Source organism: Solea solea, chromosome 13 (assembly GCF_958295425.1).
Source record: "Solea solea chromosome 13, fSolSol10.1, whole genome shotgun sequence".
NCBI lineage: Eukaryota > Metazoa > Chordata > Actinopteri > Pleuronectiformes > Soleidae > Solea > Solea solea.
The window spans coordinates 18,961,250-18,981,783 of NC_081146.1; the positions used below are offsets into that span (position 1 = coordinate 18,961,250).

A 20,534-nucleotide genomic window follows, 5' to 3' on the forward strand; every position below is an offset into this window, starting at 1 on the left:
GAATATGACAGTTAAATATGCTGCAGTAAGTGGTGTGTCCTTGTATACGTACCCAAACAGAAACATAAAAATGTTGAGTAAAGCCAGACCTTCAAATTCCTGGTAAAACACTATCCCTGCAAAAAAAAAAAAAGGATATTCATAATAAAAAGACGAAAAGACATATCACAGAGAAACGGAAAACATGTAAATTATCTCCAGTGCGTCGATTGTGAAGTGTAGCCCTGAAACTGCTGAGCACACTTTGCATAGAGATTTTATAATAAACTGAAAAATGTAGAGAAGAGATAAGAGAAAATGTCCAGGATATCCTCTTTCTGTATCTAGTACCCAACGTTTTCCTCACACTGACTGTTCATTTGGAGAAATCTGGCAACGACCTGTTGATAATCTTCAACTGCTCTTATCACCACAAGGACTTTAATATGTGTCTCATTGATGACCAAAACTAATCTTTCAGAACACTTTTGGGTATTCTTACACTGCCTATAACACATCAGCTGTGTTTCTTTAAATATCCAATTGCATGCTTGCTTGTATATACAGTACATTTTACATTTCTGCATGCTTGGTTTTGACTCTAAAATTGGTGGTAATTTGTGTAATAACTCAAGAAGTGAGAAGAACAAGAACAATTTCCTCTTATATTTGTACCTTATTAGTAATCTGGTGGCAGCGTGGCAATTTATCCACAGGTGATGTGAGGGCTACATACTGTAGGACCACATTCAGAATCTGAGCACATGACCACAAGTCTCAAGAAACCCTTTTAGCGACAACACAAGCACCATAACACACTGACATTGCATTAGATCGCTGATGTATGATAAGAACTACACATGGCTTTACAGTAAGCATTTACTATTTTTAGGTTTGTGTTTGTGGGATGAAGACAATGATGAGCATCATTCCTTCATTCATTCATCACTTTATCCTCCACATGAGGGTCACTGGTGCCAATCCCAGCTGACATGACGAAAGGCAGAGGTGGAAAGAGTACTGAAATATTCTAGTAAGTAAAAGTACTGGTCTAAAAATGTACTCAAGTTAAAAAAGTAGCTTGTTTAAAATGTACTCAGAGTAAAAGTTACTTAGTTACTTTTTTAAGAAGGTTGGGGTTCTTTCTTGTGTTGCGAGAAAAGGACAAGGGACGCAAATCTCACATGAATTGTTTTTAATTAAAGGCAAATTAAAGTGCTGACAAAATAAAACATGTAAACACATAATGAATCGGTCAAAATGGGTCAAAGATCATAAACACTTTAACTTTCTCACTCAGGGACCTTAATTATTTCATAATATTAATATTAAATTTATAGGTTTCCGGTGCATTAATTTTATTTTATTATTATTATTTATTTTACTTTCCACCTCTGACGAAAGGAAGGGTCAAACCCTGGCCAGCTCGCCAGTCCATCACAGGGCCACAATGATGAGCATCCAACTTAAAATTAAGCAGCAGTTGTCTTTCTTTTTAAATATCACCAGGGCAACGGTGCAGCTCAACCATGTTTGGGCAACCGTAGATGAATAGCAGGCTGGGATCACTCTATTGTTTTTGACGAGAAGACGAACACAAAGCATCGTTTGTTGTTTTAATTCATGAAATGATGTTATAATAGAGTAATATGACAAACCTGCAACAATGGCACTCGCGGTGAAAAACACAAAGTTGATCGGAACCACTTCTGTGGCGTCAAACATTTTCATTGCCTGATTCAGAAATCTATGGAGAAAGAAGTAAGAGAGAGATTTAAGAAGTGCAGTGAATACAATGACCTTGGTTACAGAGGCACTACAGCAGCTTACACATACATCAAAAATACTGTTCAGTCTGCTGCTAGTGCAATTTTATTCAATTTTTTTCATTTTCTTCATGAAGCCACATCTAGCTTAAAGGAATACTTCACCAATTTGCATTTAGCTTTGTATTACTAGAATAGGGGTAGTATTTTTTGAAAAATTGTGCTTCCCAGCCTCAGCTTCCCCCCGAGTCGAGAAATCTCTTCATTCTTTGTTTTGTTACGTGCCCACCAGTGAGGTTGGGAAGCACCATTTTTCAAAAATACTACCCCTAGTAATACAAAGATAAATGCAAATCGGTGAAGTAATCCTTTAAGGCAGGTATGTCAGCTACTCTAAACCAAGAGACAGACAGAAAACCTTGACTAACTTGATCTGGAAGGCACAGGAGGCGACCATGATGACAAACATGACGTAGAAGATGGGGTAGATGAGCTGCAGTTGGCCCTTAATGGATTCTCCGATCATCCCTGATACAGCTTTGACTGAGATGACTGTCAGCGACGCTGCACACACACAGACACTTCAACGTTTAGTTGCACAATAAAGAACTTCCTGTTGATTTGTGGAGGCGGTTAATTATCTCTCAGCAAGTTGTAGAGAATCATTTTTTTTCCCCCACAGAAATGATAGCAGAGCATGGGTCCATTTTTGGTAGCCAGGCAACAAAGCAACCTCTGACTGCCGAAAATGGGTGAATCCACAGCCTCTGCCCTCAAACAGGCAGCTTTCACTCTGATCGTACCGAGCAGGGCCACGAGCAACATCACGATGACAATGTGCTTCACATTCTTCCTCTTGTACACGTAGAGCAGGATGCAGAAGAGGATGACCTCTATAAACTGTGGAGAGAGTGGGAGAGAAGGAGGGGGGGGGGGGGGGGGGGGTTACACAAACCAATCATGTAGATCCCACTTCTTTTTAGAAAATAAAAACCTCAATTGCTCTTGAGTTGCACTCTCACTGACCATTATACGGCACAGTGAGCAGCCGTGTTGAATTCATGGTGGAAAAAGAAATGGAATTACTTGGTGGTCTTTTATGAGAAGTGCCGTGGTTCGCCTTCGGGAGACTAACAACGTTCATCTGCTCAGGTGACCTTCTTTTCTTTTACAGCCGTTAGATCAGATATGTATATTTACTTTTAGGAAAGCATCAGTCTAGAGGTGATTCAAATGTGGGATGCGGTACACGGGATGCAAATACTGGGCAGTCCCACACGAAGCGGGACACCTGGTCACCCACCATCGGACACCTGGTCTCACTCCCTGCTATTCATAAAGAGTAAATGTAAGACTAAAGGGAAAAGGAGTTATCTGACCTCCACTGTCAGCCAGCGACCTCCGTTGTTTTCTATATGAAGCTAAACACAAACAAGATTCAATTAGTCTTTTGAGACATGGGTTTAGAAAGACTCAGACTTTTCACCATGAATACATGTGTCCTTAAAGCCTGCACACACTCTAAAAAGGCTTTAGTTTGATGATAATAAAATCAAAAAACAAGAAAAAGAATGATGGATATTTCACATTCTTTTGATTAATCGTGACCTGCAGTTAATCCCATATTTAGCTGAGGTTGTTCCTCTGTGGTCTGATGAGTATTCACTGAGTGTTCACTGCCACAAGTGGAAAACAGCACATCCATTTTACACGCCATCAATCTCTGCAGCCGGCAGCAGCAGCAGCAGCAGCAGCAGCAGCAGCAGCAAGGCTATTTCAGTTTGAAAACATCTGTCTGTCTTGTCAGCCATCTCTGTTTTCATTTTCTGTTTTTTTTTTTTGTTTTTTTTACATACAATGGATGCGTTTTCTTTTGTCTCTAAGTGTTTTCATCAGTTTGGCAAATTGGACTCAATGCAGGATGTGAAATATGGTTGAGAGAAGTGCTGCTCTGCCTTGAATAATGATGGCACATCTACCCAGGACACACTGTGCACTTCTCTGACCAGCACACCTGATGAGCTGGAAGCTCCCACTCAGTGAGGTTCATCCTTGCCTGCTTTGATTGATTATGTGCAGATTATTGGTTGCTGCAAAAACAGCAAAAGGGGATTTTTCATTGAGATTTTCAAATGTGACAATATTCTAGTGTTTAGATATTGGTGCTAATAGCGATTGTACTCTCTGTGTCAGGTGTCTCAAACTCAAATGACTGTTCAGTCAGAGGTGGATAATATGACTTTAAAAACAGAATTTCAGAGTAAAAGTGTTAGTTTTACGATAGAAAACTACAATTTATGACGCAAAAATTAATCTACGAATAACAAAAACAGAGGGGAATAAAATAGAATCAAATGTTAAGTAAATAATAAATGTAATTAAAACACGAAACAAGCTTGTATATAAGCTTATATATAAGACCATCGAGATCTGGAAACTGGCCCCAAGAAGCATCAACCTGGGATGAGGGATCTTATATCACACACCAGGGATGCTCAGGTCAGGCCAGACAGCAGGGGGCGTAGTGATCCCCTACTGTCTGACAAAAAACATCAAGGCGCGGCAGTATTTCACTGGTAAAGCGAGGTGTCTTTCAACTTGAAGGTCATGGGTTTGATTCCCGGCTCTAGTCTACATGGCGATGCGTCGCAGTGTGTGAATGGATATGAAAGATGAGTGATAGAAAATGTGCTGCATATAGATGCGCTGTATGAAAGTGTGAGTGAATGAGTGTGAATGGCAAAAACTTCCATGTAAGAGTGGTCATCAAGACTAGAAGAGTGCTATATAAATACATTTACCATTACATCACGGAAGACCACAGGAAGTGGTCAAAACAAGTATTATAATCTATCGTTGTCCACTCAGTCACACGTACTGTGTTTACTAGAAAGAAGTGAACCGTGTTTTCATTATGACATGATATTAAGTGGCAGGCCACATAAAATCCATAAGGGGGTCGCAAGTTTGAGACCTCTGCTCTATATTCTATATTATTTGTTATTGTTATACAACAACATGCAGTGTAATAAAAGCCTGACTCACTCCTCTGATTATGTGAAGGAAAATAAGAAGATAGCTACATATAGGGCGCGAAACAACTATTCAATTAATCAATTAGTTATCGATTACTAAATTAATTAATCAGTTGGAGTGTTTTTTAAAGAATAAAACAAAACTTCTTAAATGTGAATTTTCTCTGGCTTCTCTGCTCCATGTAACAAGGAAACCATTAAAACATGAATCACGACATTTGAGAGCATCATCATTCGAGAAGATAATCCACAGATTAATCGATTTAGACTTTTTTTTAGATTTTAAGTGTGAGTTAAATAATCTTCTGAAGAGCATCTGTAATAATCTGCTGGGATTCTGCACACTCTCTGCACACTTATCTACTAGAAGTCTTGTGAAAAACAAATCGCAGGTGTCACAGTTTACACAGAGAGAAGAGTATTTCTGAGAAAGCTGGAAACCACAGAGCTTTGCGTCTCTGCCGCTCTCACGGGAGACAGACATGAGTAAAAAAGCAGCAGGATGTGACCTGTGTGTGTTTGTGTGTAAGTTAAAGCACTTTAACTCTGGTTCGTTATACTGTGTAATACTGTGTTACAGATCGTCACCATGGTAACGCCTGTGTTTATGCAGCCCCTGCCTGAGGCAAATTGGGAGTGTATTTGAATTTGTAGAGCACATGGGTGACGGCTTATGTACTTGCAGATCCCGAGGTGTTTTTTATAACAGTGAATATGAAAAAGCAGAGAGTGTTAGAGCGGACAGAACTCATCCATATGAGGATCAACACCAAGCAACACCAGAGACCTTCATTATCATTTCTGTACTTTAAAAACCTGTCGTGCACTTATGATGTAAACAAAATGGATATCTGGAATCCACTCATTAGTTTTCCATCTTTAAATTTCTAGACGTTGTATTATTCAAAAACCCTAGAGATTATTTTTCCGTGTGGTGAATAAAACTCCTTCCTGTTTGCATTCTTTTAAGTAAGAGAAGGGAATTATAATCTATTCATGTTTGAAACAAGCAAAGTGAGAACAATCAAATGATTAACTACAGTTTTGGGGGTGAAGTTATGGAATTAACTGAAAGATGAATTGTGTTAAAGTCTTTCAGGGTTCAAAAAAGTTTATAAAGTAAAATAATTACATCTTATAATGTGAATTGGCAGTTATAGGCAGGATAGGCAAAAATAAGTCATGTGCTTCAGCCTATTGGTTTTTGGGTTATTGGCACGTTTGTGTTAAATAATCTTTATGTTTAGTTTTGATATGAAAATAACCGAAATAAAGATATGAATTCATTCATACGGTTACCATCAAACTTTTAAAAACAGTAATAAATGTCACCAGTTTTCTTTTTGTGGTTCTTAAATTTCATAAATGCAACAAACTATAGTTCTTTCATATATAGTATATCTATATACAGAACTTTATTCATGATGTTATCTTCATTTTATGGGTCAAATGGCACTCCAGAGGAGCCAAAAATGGACAATTGGATAATTAATAGCAGGAAAAAGCAATTGTTGTTCTGCTATGAGTGTAAAAACACAGTGGCTCATTTTGACTGAACATAGGTTCTAAGAAAAGGAGAACATGCTTTTGCACATGCTATGCACAGTGTTACTGTGTGGGATACATACAAGGTAAAGCAGGAAGTGCCAGCTGATGGAATAATACTGGACCAGATGCGCAGTGATGTGTGTGGTGGTGTGGGGGGCAAAGGTCACCAAGATATATGTTCCTGTAATTGCCAGGGTTCCACCTACAGACAAAAGAGAAGACAGACAGAGAGAGAGAGAGAAAGAGAGATGATAATGTAGTTCAAATGTTGTGGGTCACTTTTTCTCTGACTGAGAAACAGTAAATAATACATAAATGAATCGTCATAGTGATTTAAGCTGCCATGGCAACTTTTTTTATTCTCGCTGTACAAAAACCCTTGATACATTCCAATTTGATTGTAAAGTGTCCAATTTCCTTATACAATGTGTGCAACGACAGTAAAGATATTCTATTTTACTCTAAATCTACATGCAAATGTGTTTGAAACAATATAACAAATCCAACAACTCAACTGCCAACTATCACAATATTCACTATATTAGGCTTTGATTTGTTATTGTATTTATGACACAGTAGTGTAAGTACTCACATGTTTTTTTGTGTTCTTATGTGCTGTTAAGTCAAAGTTATCACTTTTTTTTTTTTGAAAATATGTCACAAAATAGACCATTTTTGTTTCAAAAAACAGACCAAAGTGAATGCTGAAATTTCAAAAATTTAATTTGATTTAAAAAAATGTGAATACTTTTTGCTCAGTTGTGTTTATATATTTGGTGAAAATTGAAAAAAATAATAATTTCATTGCCTATTGCCTATAGATTGTGCTGAAAAAAAGGATATAAGACACTCTATATTGTATTATTCTTATAGCCTCTGTATATACGTTTTAACAAAATGATGGAAAAAGCAGCCCAAATGCTCTGTGTTCTAAGGGTTAAGCAGAGATTTAAAGATGAGTCACCAGATTTTAAACTGTGGCCTCAAATGAATTATAGATGAATCCTCTATCTCTTTAAGCCTTTGGGCATTTTAAATATTTAATTATTTTAATTTAAAAACAACATCTGGCTAATTTCACATTAATTAAAAGACAGAGGTATGACTCCAAGCTTGTTTCTTTTAGATTCATAAAGTGTGCGTAGGTTTATCTTACCTCTATACAGTAACGCATAGTGATTATTAAGGTATGAATTACTACTCTTGAACCTGATAATCTCACAGTTTACCGTGTTCACTGACACTTTCTGTCAAAATACGGCCCAATAAAAATAGAGCTTCCTCTCATTTCCTCAGCTTTATAAATAAAATATTCAATGAAAGGTTTTTAATATGTGGCTGCTCCTGTAACTCAGCAATTACAAGACAATTAGAGAACTGGCAGGAAAATAAATGCAGATGCTGTGTGGTGCTAATATGAATGCAGTTGTAATAATCATTATCGCTGTAGCAACCATATAACAATCATGCTATTTAGCAGCAGCAGCAGCATTTACAAACATTTTATGACAAACACTAGCTTTTCATAAAATGATATAATGGTCTGTTGAATAGATTCTGGAGACAGAATTCCCCTCGGCCGAACTGAAATATGTTTCATTTGTCACAGTTTTCCTGAGACCGTTCGTCGATTTACATCGAAAACTTGAGATGTTTCTTCCCCAAGTCAAACCGGCAACATGAGAAAAACAGCTTTGCTCCTCAAAGATTGTGAGTCTGCTTACCAACGATGTCGGAGGCTCGCACTGTCTCCTTCAGGAAAACCACAGATATGATCGCACTGGCTGGAAAGTGAAAACAAAAAAAAAACCCAACTCCTGTTAATTTAACTGCAGACGATAATCTGAACAATCTGACAATGTCATATACTGTATCTCCACATGACAAAAAGGCACACTGCACACAGTGTCACTCAAATTGCAGAATGAAAGCATGTTAACTACAATAACATCAGAATGACTCATAGAGAGTGAGATAGATGTTTTTAATGGAACTTATAGTTTTTTTTTTTTGATGAGATTTGTTTTGCATTTATTGGCGTCTTATTTTGTAGTTTCCACTTTTTGTATCCTAGTTTTATTTTGTATCCTTTATTCGTTTATGTCTTCATTAGTTTTAATTAGTGTGTTGGTCTTCTTCTCCCTCCACAGTGATTGTCTGATTCTCCCTGATATGTTCCACCTGTGTGTAATTATATCTGCCTCCCTTAACCTGGGGACACACTGCAAGACTTTTTGCCAGATTTTACCCACGATTCAAAGTTGGGCAGAGTCTGAACCAGTCAGCACTAGCTGGGGACAGTCGTTATGGTGAGTTGGCACTGAAATCTGTTGTCAGTGTGTGACCCGACCTCAGTCGCAGTCAATCGAACATGTTTGAATCTTTTGATCCAACTCTGGACGCAGTTGTGTAGTTTGTACTGCTTTACTGATTACTGACCCAACTGCAAACACATGTTGCCAACAGCCACAGGAAATAGCGTCAGAAGACGAAGGCGACAGGAAGTAGTCGGAATATCAAAACTGTCAAATCCCAATCTTGCTTAGGGCACCAAAATGCATAGGACTGGCCCTGACTGTGACATCGATAGCAAGATACATAGATATTTTGTCCCCTTTTGGGTTTGAAGCAGCAAATTTTCCGTCTGCCAACAATAACAAAGATGACATGACAATACTTGTGTTTTCATTGCACGTTGGGTCAGGTCAGCCGCACATCTTTTTTGTGTTCGACAAAACCTCACAACTATGTGGGATTTGTTTTTGCAAAATAATATCACTCACAACAATCATCTCTCATCAACACTGCTCATTTCCTGTTTGTGTTGGGCTGTTTATATAAGAGTTGTTTTAATCAGTGCCATGTTATAATATCAGTGTTCTGAGCGAAAGACTAATGCACTGTATGTGCACTGTAATTGGATTAGGACTAATCTGATTTCAACAGGCGGAATGAAATGTGGGAACATCACAGTAATATTACTTGGATTTATACAAGTGATATGCAGTTCAGTCATTCACATGTGAACACACCAACACCATGAATGCATGTGTATGACATGTGTGCTTGATACAAACACAGTGTTTGACTCACCGCACAGTAAAATTTGCCGGTGAGCTAAATGATAAATGAAACTCATTAGGATTTCATAACACCAGCATCACATATCAACAAAATACTATTCCACACACCTTTCTTTTCTTTTTCCTCTCACAAACCCATTCATCAATATCAGTGTCGAAAAGCGAGGCACTGCAAAGCAATCAGCTTCACATGAGCTAAGCCCCAGATTAGTCTTCTTAATGTGCCACTGGGATGTGAGACAAAACCAAAGGGGGGGGGGGGGGTGCAACTAAAGTGACAGCACTCGTAGATGGATGGAGAGTGTCACGGGCAGATCTGCATGCAGACGCGCAGATGTGCTGATAAACAGATGGATGGCCACACAAGTCGACGCGCTGCCTGAGACAGAATAACAAACTTGGAGACAGATTGACGGGGAAGAAAAACAAAAAAGCGAGTAAATGGTCTAAGTTTATATTGCGCTTCTCTAGTCTTGATGACCAATCAATTCACCCACTCACTCACTCACTCACTCACACATTCATACAGTGAATGCGTATGAAGCACTTTTTTCTATCATGTCACTGGCACAGCTGTCAGAAGCAACTTGGGGTTAGTGTCTTGCTCAGGGGCATGGCAGCAGGAAGACTAGAGGAGATCTACTAATTATCCCTTTGACCAGGGTTGTAATGTAACAAAGTACAAATACTTTGTTACTGTACTTGAATACAAAATTCCCGTATCTGTGGTAGGGTTAGTGTTTTACTCCACTACATTTCCTCTAACTATCTTTGTTACTCTTTACTACCAAATAAAATCAGAAGAAGAGTTGGTAATGGTCTGTATTTATATACTTAGCGCTTCTCTAGTCTTGATGATTCACATTCACACATCTTTCACACGCTGCAACATGGGGTTAAGTGCCTTGCTCAAGGACATATAGACCAGCAGAGCCAGGATTTGAACCCACAGCCTTCCAGTTGAAAGACAACTTACCCTATACCGCTGAGCCACCATGACTCAATCATAACTGCTCACTTTTTTAATACTTGTACTTTTGATACTTAAGTACAGTAAATGTCATATACTTTAATTTACTTTATATATTTTCACTTAAGTATTATTATAAAAAGTGACTTCAACTTCTACCAAAGTTATTTTCTGGTAACATACTTGTACTTTTACTCTACTTTGTACAAGGCTGCCTTTGACAAACTTCTGACCTTCAGGTCGGAGGACGACCTTCTCCATCAACGAGCCACTGTCGACAGCATCATGTCACAGAGGGTTTATATAACTGAGGCGGCCGTGATGGAGGTCCTTCATCAACACTTACAAACACTTAAATGACTGAGTAACTTCATTTTCTGGCCGTGTATCTTTACGATTTCTCAACAGGGAGACCGACCAGTGGAAAGGCAGACACACTGAAGAGCAAAAAAAAAAAAAACTGCGAGAAGAAAACAGATTTGATTTTGTGAAGAGGCTCTGCCACCATCACACAGCACATAAACAACTCAATGTGGCAAACACTCACATGGGATTATTGTGGTGTGGTCACATGACAAACAGGTTCTCAAGCTGTTATACACTTAACAGCTAATGGAGCCAAGCCATGAAAAGCTTAACTGCAAACAAACAAACAAGCTCAATGCCTACAACCATATCCAACATGGTGCTGCTAGTGTCTACCACAGGACAAGGGACTGTTTACTCTCAAATCCTACATGCATGAGGATTGTTGTTGTTGTTATCCTGATAAATGCCAGTGATGGTAAAATATTTCATGCCGTGAACATGTTCCCATACACGGTTGGGATTCTGTATTTTCCTCTGGGACCAGCTGCATCTAACACGTTACCATAGCAACTCCAGACAAAGTAATATCCACATGGCTTGATAAAAATGAAAAATGTGCTGACAGGAACCTCTGGAGTACACACTTCTGTAACTGGGCCTGTGTGTGTGAGTGTGTGTATAAATGTTGACCTTGTCAGGACCAGTAGCCCTTATGGAGACCAAAACCTGGTCCCTAATGAGGCAGAATGTATTTAAATTAAGGGTTAAAATATGAATTGTGGTTAGATTACGGTTAGGGATTAACTGGTTTGGAATAACGCTTTGTTAAGGCTGTCCAAATAAATAGTCTGTGTACTTATATCTTTGTGAAGTCCAAAAAAACATACAAACCTATTGTTAGGGGGCATTTTGACTTTTTCAAAAAGGGCTTTTTCAGGGTTAAGACCTGGTTTTAGGGTTAGGCACTTAGTTGTGATGATTCGGGTTAGGGGAATACATTATGTCTATTAGGTGTTCTCACTGAGAGAAAGAAAAAAAAGTTTATGTGTGTGTGAGCATCATTACTGTCACACTACGGCTTCTCTCTCAGTTGTGTTGACAACTGAACCTCAATGAAGGCAAAGTGTGTCAAACACTCCTTCACCATTTGAAAAAGACACAAAGAGATAAGAAGGACAGAAAGTCATCTCCCAGACAAATCTCAAAAGTACAGACTCTTATCACATTGGACACATTGTACAGTCACAGTGTCACACACGACAGAATATAGAGACTCAAGAGAGCACCTGAACAATAATGCACTGTGAGTTTCATTTTACGCTGTAATTTAGTGAAATACAACCATGGCATCATGTCTTTCTTCCACTTTTTTAGAGCCCTGAATGTAATCATAGCAATTACAACTAATGATCAACTAAAATTGTCAAGAATACTTCACACTATGTTAATCTCCCTCCTCTTTTGCATGTTGTGGTATGTCATTTTAATGTGGCTGAGCTGAAGCTACAATATGTTCCAAACCACAGCATCTAGAATAATGTTGTCATTCCTAATAGAGATCAATGGGCTCTGTGGACAGGGAAAATAGTAATTGCTCCCACAGGAGCAGTGGAGTGGCAGCGTGACATGCAGGGACAGGCAGACATTGTCAGTGATCCTCTCCCTCTCCTTCTTAACCTCTGCTTTCCAACCTGTAAATATCTCTATCTGTTGTTGTTCATGTATTTTTTTTTCATGACATTTTGTACACATTTCCACAACTCTGAATACCGGTAATTTATATTTAGATATACTGCCCTGCCGTTATTCAATGTTCTATTATGGATATGTGTATATGTATATCAATTCAGACGGTGAATTGTTACAGCAGCAAATGCTGTGACGGTAGTCTTGAGACGCTCACGTTACAGTGTAGTGTAGAATAAAGCCAGTGGGCGGCAGCAGAGGTCGAATGGCATCATCAGATTTAGAATCAGAATACTTTTATTATGCCAAAGGAAATTGTTTTGTTACAGTTGCTCCATATCAGACTCAGTAAGTACCAGAAAACACCTTGCTGTGTATCACAACATATCATCAATCATCGCCTCTGTATTTTGATTCATACAGTATCATGAGTAGGGCCACACGATGGTGTAGCGGTTGCCTTTGCAGCAAGAAGACCCGGGTTTGCGACCTTTCATGGAGTTTGCATGTTCTGTGTGTGTACATGGGTTTTCTGCGGGTTCCTTGGTTTCCTCCCACAGTCCAAAAACATGCAGATTTTGGTATAAGGTTAATTGGACACTCTAAACTGAGCCTGAGTGTGAGAGTGGATGGTTGTTTGTCTCTATGTGTCCCTGTGATGGACTGGCAACCTGTCCAGGGTTTACCCCCGCCTTTCGCCCTATATCAGATGGGATTGGAACCCTCATGGGGAGGATAAAACCGTAGAAGATGAATGAATAAATGTGTCATGAGATTGTAGGAAATAATGAGCCCTATCATGTTTGTGCATGCTCTTTATTGTCTGTTCACCTGCCCAGAGACTACAGATGGAAAATAGCTCCCTCTCACTGAGATTAATGTATTTATTAAACTGCCCCCGATAGAAATAAGTTCAACTAGAAAATTCTGCAGCAAAATTTTGAACGTGCCTGCTACTTGTGGAGTAACATTTGGGTGGATAGAACATTTAAAACTTCTAAAAGAAAGAGAGAGAGAGAGAGAGAGGGGGAGAGAGAGAGAGACTGACTCTTGCAGCTGGTTGTGCACGGTTGTAAAACTTTGAAGTCATGTGACCCGTTTAAAAATTTCAACCACGTCTCTGTGTTAAAGTATGACGACACTGTGAGGCTCCAAAGTGGGCTGGGTTGTGATCATTGTTTCGACTGTTTTTCATTTGTGTGTGTGTGAAAGATTTTGGGTGGAAGAGGAAAAATAATAACAAGAAACACGGACAAACAACAATAGATGCTTGCTTTGCAATGCAAACCAATGGAGAACTCTAGGGAGTTCTATATTGGTTTGTAGTGCTAAGCAGGCACTTTAACAAACTTAACTTCTCAAACTGACACCATTTCACCCTGTGTTAAGTGTACAGTGCTGCAGGTGTGACACCTCTGAGTGATGCATTGTTTATATCAGGTTTTCTGCGCTCCACTCTCGCTCTAAGCCGCATGTGCTCTCGGCATCAGCTTTTCCTCCCCTCTTCAACCCACTCATTGTTTACGCACGCAAGGCCTCCTGCTGTCTACCCACCCCGACCAATGAGGCCTCACAGCGCTCTTGGAAAACAGGCACAACAGCACTGCATGAGGTGTGTGTGTGTGCTAAGACCTAGGTGTTTTTACACGCCACTACAGTCATTGCACACAGTCGAGTGTGTGTGTACATTGTGAGGCAGCATGAGGTGAGAGGTGGAGTCACAAAGGCAGACAGCGACCTGCACGTTGCCCCCTCAGCTCCTCTTATTAGCTGTGAGGATGACAGACTGTGTCACAGCTGCAGACTCTACCTTTACCTTCTTTTCACCTCCTTCCCTCACACACTTAAGCCACCTATTATTTATGCTCAACCAAATTTAACACCAGCCTTGAGCAGTCCCTCGTTTTTTTTTTATCCAATAATAAAACGAGAATGTGCAGAGTAATTGTTACTACCTGTGGCTTTAAATATAGTCATTACGATGTCAGATTCCGACACACTGGCATAGTTCCTTCTGAGGTGACTGCATTAATAAAGAACAGTGTGCTGAAGCCTTGTTATTGTAACAAAAAAGGAAAAAAAGCTACACACGAGACCACAATGAAAAACATTTGTAGTCTCGTTCACTGCTTCATTCAAACCATTTATCCACTTACGAGACACGACAGGAAAATCGTCTGAAACGTTGGAATAATAGCTGTCGTTAATATCCATGACTCAGCACCACTTCCAGCACAGCAAGTGATGGGTGGTGGGAGGTAAGAAGTGAACCTCTTCAATATTTAACCTGTGTTTAAAGTGTTTGCACTGAGCAGCTGCCAGCTGCCGCAACCAGGCAGGCTTTGTTTTGATTGGCTAATGAACACGGCTCAGCCCGTGACAGCATTAATTCACCCTGTCAGCTGTAAAAAAAAAAAGAATATTCCTGGAGTAGGCAGCTCCTGAATCAACTATTAAATTTAACGAGCAGAAATATCGTCTGGGTTCAAGTGCTATGCATAAACTAGGACTTGGAAGAACATACAGAAATACTACATGCACCGAGACTGACCTGCTGTGATCAGATTTGGTGTCAGATTTGTTTAATACTCAACACAAGAGTTTCTCTGTTAGTATGAAAGACTCATCAGAGCAGATACTAGATTTCATTGTACTGTTATTCAAACGACGTACTGTAAAAGTTAGATTTTCTGAACTGAATATAATCCGGATGATGCATTGATATTCAAAACACACAAGAGTAGAGTTAGGCAAAAAAATTGTTCAGGGCCGTTGTTGCAGTGTTAAGAACTTGGTGGTAATTAAAATCAAGAGCAGGTAGAGGTGTCGGCTAATAAACAGCATGTACTCAATATCAATTTGGTGATATATCGTCGTCCTTCCTCGTGCAACGCGATCATTGATACACCCAGGGCAAATATCAATATTTTAATCAATTAAAATAATTTGCCCAAGTTTCAATGAGTGAAACTTGGGCAAAGTTAGTTACCTGGCTGAAAAAGAGGGCGTTTACCGCAGGATAATGACGGAGTAAGCTCCGTTAACAGACACTCCATCCACATTCAATACATAGACTTTATACACTTTGTTCTCTATGTTATGAATAAATAGAGAAATCCTGCACTTTTAACTTTTCACGGACATTTTGTTTTCTTCAGTTCGACACATATCGTGATGTATCGCTATATGATTGTCTTGCAGTACATTGATTCTCACAGAAGCGTACCCTGTGATTCCCACACCTCGTCAGAAGTATAAAACTAAGTCCCGTATGTCTTTGGTTGATCTGGTAAACATTTAAGTGGGTGAAACATTAACCACAAGCTGAAGCCACACAAGCCACAGCAGCATTAGGGAGATTTTCCTTGTGTTTATTATCTTTTATATTCTCCAGGCTTCCTGCTTCAGAACACTCAGTTTAAAATAAGATAATGGACACTTCATTTAAGTGCCAAGTCTTGACTTTAATCACAGAAGGAACAATGATGGAGATATAGCTCTTGAAACACATAGTGCCCACATTTTAGGGGATTTCACTGACACACGCAGACACTTTCTCTGTCTGGTCTTCACTGTGTTGAACACAGCTGGTGACAGATGGTGAATAACTTAGCAGAAGATATTTCATCTCCTCTGCCTGAAAACCTCTTTGGTTCCATTGTCTGTCTGTCTGTCTGTCTGTCTGTCAGGACTGACAGATTTGGCTCAATGTGAAAACACATTTCTTGTGTGGCCTCTGCTGAATTTATCCTGTTGCTTCTGTAAATCAACATTATGCCATTTCCATGCGCAGCCATACTTAATAAGATGGCCAAGCCGTAACAGAGCCATCTGCCATGGTCTGCTCCTGTGGGACTCCTTGTGCATTTTGTTTTTATGTTAAGAAATTTATGTTTGGACTTCGTCTGTTGGATGTGGTTTTTATTTCTCTTGCATTTTTTTGGACTCGTGTTTTCTCCTGATTACCCACACCTGTTCTTAATTGTTTCCACCTGTGTCTCACTATCTCACGTTCCCTTCCTGTAGCTGCGTCCCTTTGTTCCCTGCCTCTTCGTATCACTGACCTGGTAAGTGTTCCATCATTCTCTCCAGTGTTTGACTTTTACTTTGTGTTTTTGGACACTGTTGCTCTCCCTGTTGCTTGTGCACTAAACCTATTTTGCCTCAGTGAAGCCTGATATTCTCAGTCCTTACCTGAGCTGAGTCCTGTATCAGAGTCCTCACGTTGTATCAGATGTTTCATGTACCATGTTTTGCTAATAATAGTTTAAAAGGGTTAAGGTTATAGTGCCATCTACTAGTTAACATGCACTAAATAAAACCCACTCCAGATGTTTATATGAAGGGCTAATTATGCTCATAAAAGCACAACGATTCTTAGATTCGACAAATTAATATATATGCTGATAGTTTCCCCAATCAATCCTCCACCCTAAAATCAAAGGCCTTTCATTTGAACAATGGGTATATCTTCAGGAGTGAGAACATCATTTATGAATATTTCCTGAGATTTTTTTTTGAAAATGTCAAAAACGTGTATCCCATTCTGCCATTGCACCCTAATGAGTTTAATCTAAATAAAACACTTTCATGTAAAAACCTGTCAAATCTTCAGTATACGTAAAGACCTGGCATGAAGAGGCCCATTTATGACAGGATCAGAGGCAGCAGTGCCTGTCATATCCCAGAATAACAAGCTTTCATCCTGCCTTCATGCATGGATAATGGTGTGTGTGAGAGAGCGCGTGGATGGCACTTACCTATGACAGACACGCAGCCCAGTGGGGCCACAAGGGATGCTGGGGCAAAGCCATAGGCAGCAAAGTTCCCCAGTTCCCCAACACCCATGAGAACCACACCAGACCACCACATCACGGAGGTGTAGTAGGGTTTGGAGCCACGCTGTGACTGACGGACGTGGGCATATTTCTGTCAGGGAGAGAGAGAGAGAGAGAGGAAAAACAGGAGCTTGAGGTATCATAAAGTATCTGAAACTGAAATCAGCACACGACAAAATCAAACATACACGACAAAGATATGAATAACTTAATACTCAGCGGGTGTAGCCCAATTTTTTGGTGTTCATCTCAGAAGAGGAATGATATCAATTAAGCAAGTCAACGGGGTGAGAAGCTGCACAATGCAAATTTAATCTTGTACATCTTAAACATGTCCAGCTCTACCGCATGCACACTTAAACTCACTAAATCAACACATTTTCTGCTGCTGCTACACTGCTGCTTTCACATTTTCTGTTTAGAAATGAATGTAGATACAGACATCATTTTTGATGAATCACTGAATTACTCAATAATTTGGACAGATAATGCCTTTAGACTACAGCCTCTAAACCAGGCAAGTCCGGCCCGTAGGTTAATCATGGCCCTCAGTCAGATTTTGTACGGCCCGCAGCTTCGGTTTTATCGCATAACATTTTCATTAGCTCATCTGGTAAGGAGTCCTGGGTTCAAAACCCAGCTGTGACAGAAAGAAACGTGTAATCTTTCTATCACATCTGACTCCAGATGTGATAGAAATGTTTTCACTCCTGCATGGCTTAGATTTAGTTACATTGCCATTTAAAAATGATAATTGTGACAATTAAATAAAATTGTTATAAAACAGTGTAATTGTATGTAACTTCTACTGTTAATGAAAAAGGTCTAAAGGGACAATTGGCCCCCGGGAATTGTCACATTATCAAATCTGGCCATCATTAAAAAAAAGGTCTGGACACCCCTGCTCTAAACTCTCAGTCCACAATGAATGTTTGCTTGTGGGTCATGAATTGAATATATTCTCTGAATGATCTGTATTGAACTTGTAATTGTTGAAACAAGAACAGCTGCATACACTGTTTGACTATAGTATTATAAATCCTATCCAAACAAAAAGTAAATAATGATTGATTATACAGGATAATTGGACAATTATAGCGTTTATAGCCACATTAAAATTGAAATTAACTGATTTCTTTTTTTTCTGATACTGAAACAATCCCTTCTATAGAGTTGAATTTGAATAGGCTTTATTAGCATAAAATGGATGTTGTTATTGTGCAACGTGTGCTCTGAATGTGTCGCCAGATCACCGTCAGTGCCGTGTGGAGACTTTTCAGGTGTTGAGAGTCTGTTGTACAGCTGGGTCACAGCACTTCATACCTGTATGTTGAGTGAAATGCTGATGAGGACATTCCCACATATAGAGATGATGATTCCCAGGAGATAGGTCTGTAAAAAAAACGGTAAACAAACAGAAGATTAGGCGATGCTCTACTTGTCACACAGCAATTCTTAACACCCCAGAACACTCCCTGTAGATCTCACTCTACAGCTGTCACGCATTGGTGCTCCGTTCAGAGGCACTACTTTGTGTAGTTTATGTAAACAGACGCCTCTGAGGATTTTAGTATTGTATACATGCAAGTTAGTATCAAACTCTCGATTTCCACAAGGACAGACACTTACAGTAACACACATGCAAAAACACAAAACACTTCCTCAGCCTCTTCAACTCTCCCACGATATCTGACACCTGACTGAGTTAATGCAGGTTAGTTCAAACACTTTAGACACACAAACACGGTGAGGTCACATTTTAGTAATTGTATGTAGCCTGCAGTGTTAGCAGAAGTTTGTATTGTGGGAAAAGCTGGATAAAAGGGCTCGAAAAAGCTGCCGACAAACCCAGATGCACCACGAGCAAACTCGCATACGAGGCATGTACTTCCACTGGGGGGCAAACCACAGAAATTCATTTATATTTGGTCATAAATAACATGTTGATACTAGAACAGGTTAAGCTTGAGTGACTTCTGAGCAGCAGAAAAAGTGATAATGGGTCCATTGTAGATCATGTGTGAGGCCTTTAAAACAACAAAGTTATGACACTGGTCGTGCACAACTGACAAAGCACAAAATGGATGCAGGATATTTGTGACGTTTGCAACAAGTGTATTCTCATATTCTTGTTTTTCTTTTCACTTAACTGAGGCAAAGTGCTTGCTCATAGGGCTGCAACTAACAATTATTATCATAAGCAATTAATTAGTTGATTATTTTCTTGATTACTCCATTAGTTGTTTGGTCCATAAAATGTCAGAAAATGGTGAAAAATGTTGATCGTTGTTTCCCCAAACCTGGAAATGAAGATGCTCTCAAATGTCTTGTTTAGTCCATAACACAAAATGATTGAGTTTTAATGATTTGTTTGTTACATGGATCAAATAAAACAGAAAATATTCACATTTAGAAAGCTGAAAACTCTCAGTGCTTGGTTTTATTATAGAATAAAATTACACTCAAATCAATTCATTATCTTTTTCTCTATAATATGGCACTGTTTGAGTGCCTAATTCACTAAATATCATTAGATTTTGCAGACATTTAATCATAAACTACTGTATTGTATGATTATGTGATGACTACAAAGACTGAAACCACAACTTTAAGCTACACGATAAGGTAACTGATTTCCAGAAGAGCTTCACCCTCTGTCGTAGAGACATGAGCAGTGATGTAGTCAAAACAACGCCAGCAAAGACCTGCTGTCACATGACTACCTCTCACACCCAAGTGAGGGAGGGACGGCACTGCAGTGTCTCGTGTCTGTCTGAGTTTACTTAAAATGTTGTTATGCAAATAAATTCCTTGAGGTTACAGAAAGCAGACATCTGGAGTTCCAGACAAACACGCAGTTTTTACATGAACCTAACTGAACGACACGCGAAGAGAGCAGGGAGGGGGAGCAGCAGATACTTGCCACAAAACTGTCGAGACCCCAAATGATCTGTCAGTGGTTGCATTTGAAGACAAAAGTTTTTATCTAATCACAACAATTACAAAATGACTTGAAAAAAACCTGAGTCCTCTATTTCCAGTAGTGTTGAGTACTGTAATCTCCTCTTTCTTTCGGCTTCTCCTTTTAGGGGTCACCACAGTGGATCATCTGCCTCCCTCTCCTCCTCGCGTCACCTGTCTCACTGTTTTTCACACACAGGTCTTGCTCCTCCTTGATACACTCTCTCCATTTGGATATTGCAATTTTGATTATTTAGAGATTAAGAATGCAGCGCTATTTTTAAACAAGTGTGTAAAGCTGTTTCTTGACAGATGATGCCCCTAAATAATGCATTGTATCCTCAGACTCTGATTCTCAC

General features: G+C 39.3%; 1 protein-coding gene across 1 annotated transcript in view; it reads right to left on the reverse strand.

Moving 5' to 3' along the window:
- LOC131470823 (NIPA-like protein 2) overlaps nt 1-20,534 on the reverse strand; it is a 31,554-nt gene that overhangs the window by 1,402 nt on the left and 9,618 nt on the right. The window contains exons 2-9 of the mRNA XM_058646828.1: nt 18,538-18,606; nt 17,137-17,305; nt 8,053-8,112; nt 6,409-6,530; nt 2,549-2,645; nt 2,174-2,309; nt 1,638-1,726; nt 53-116 (exon numbers count right to left, since the gene is read on the reverse strand). Of these exons, the coding sequence (XP_058502811.1) occupies nt 53-116; nt 1,638-1,726; nt 2,174-2,309; nt 2,549-2,645; nt 6,409-6,530; nt 8,053-8,112; nt 17,137-17,305; nt 18,538-18,606 (806 nt within the window). The remainder of the gene's footprint in view (nt 1-52; nt 117-1,637; nt 1,727-2,173; nt 2,310-2,548; nt 2,646-6,408; nt 6,531-8,052; nt 8,113-17,136; nt 17,306-18,537; nt 18,607-20,534) is intronic.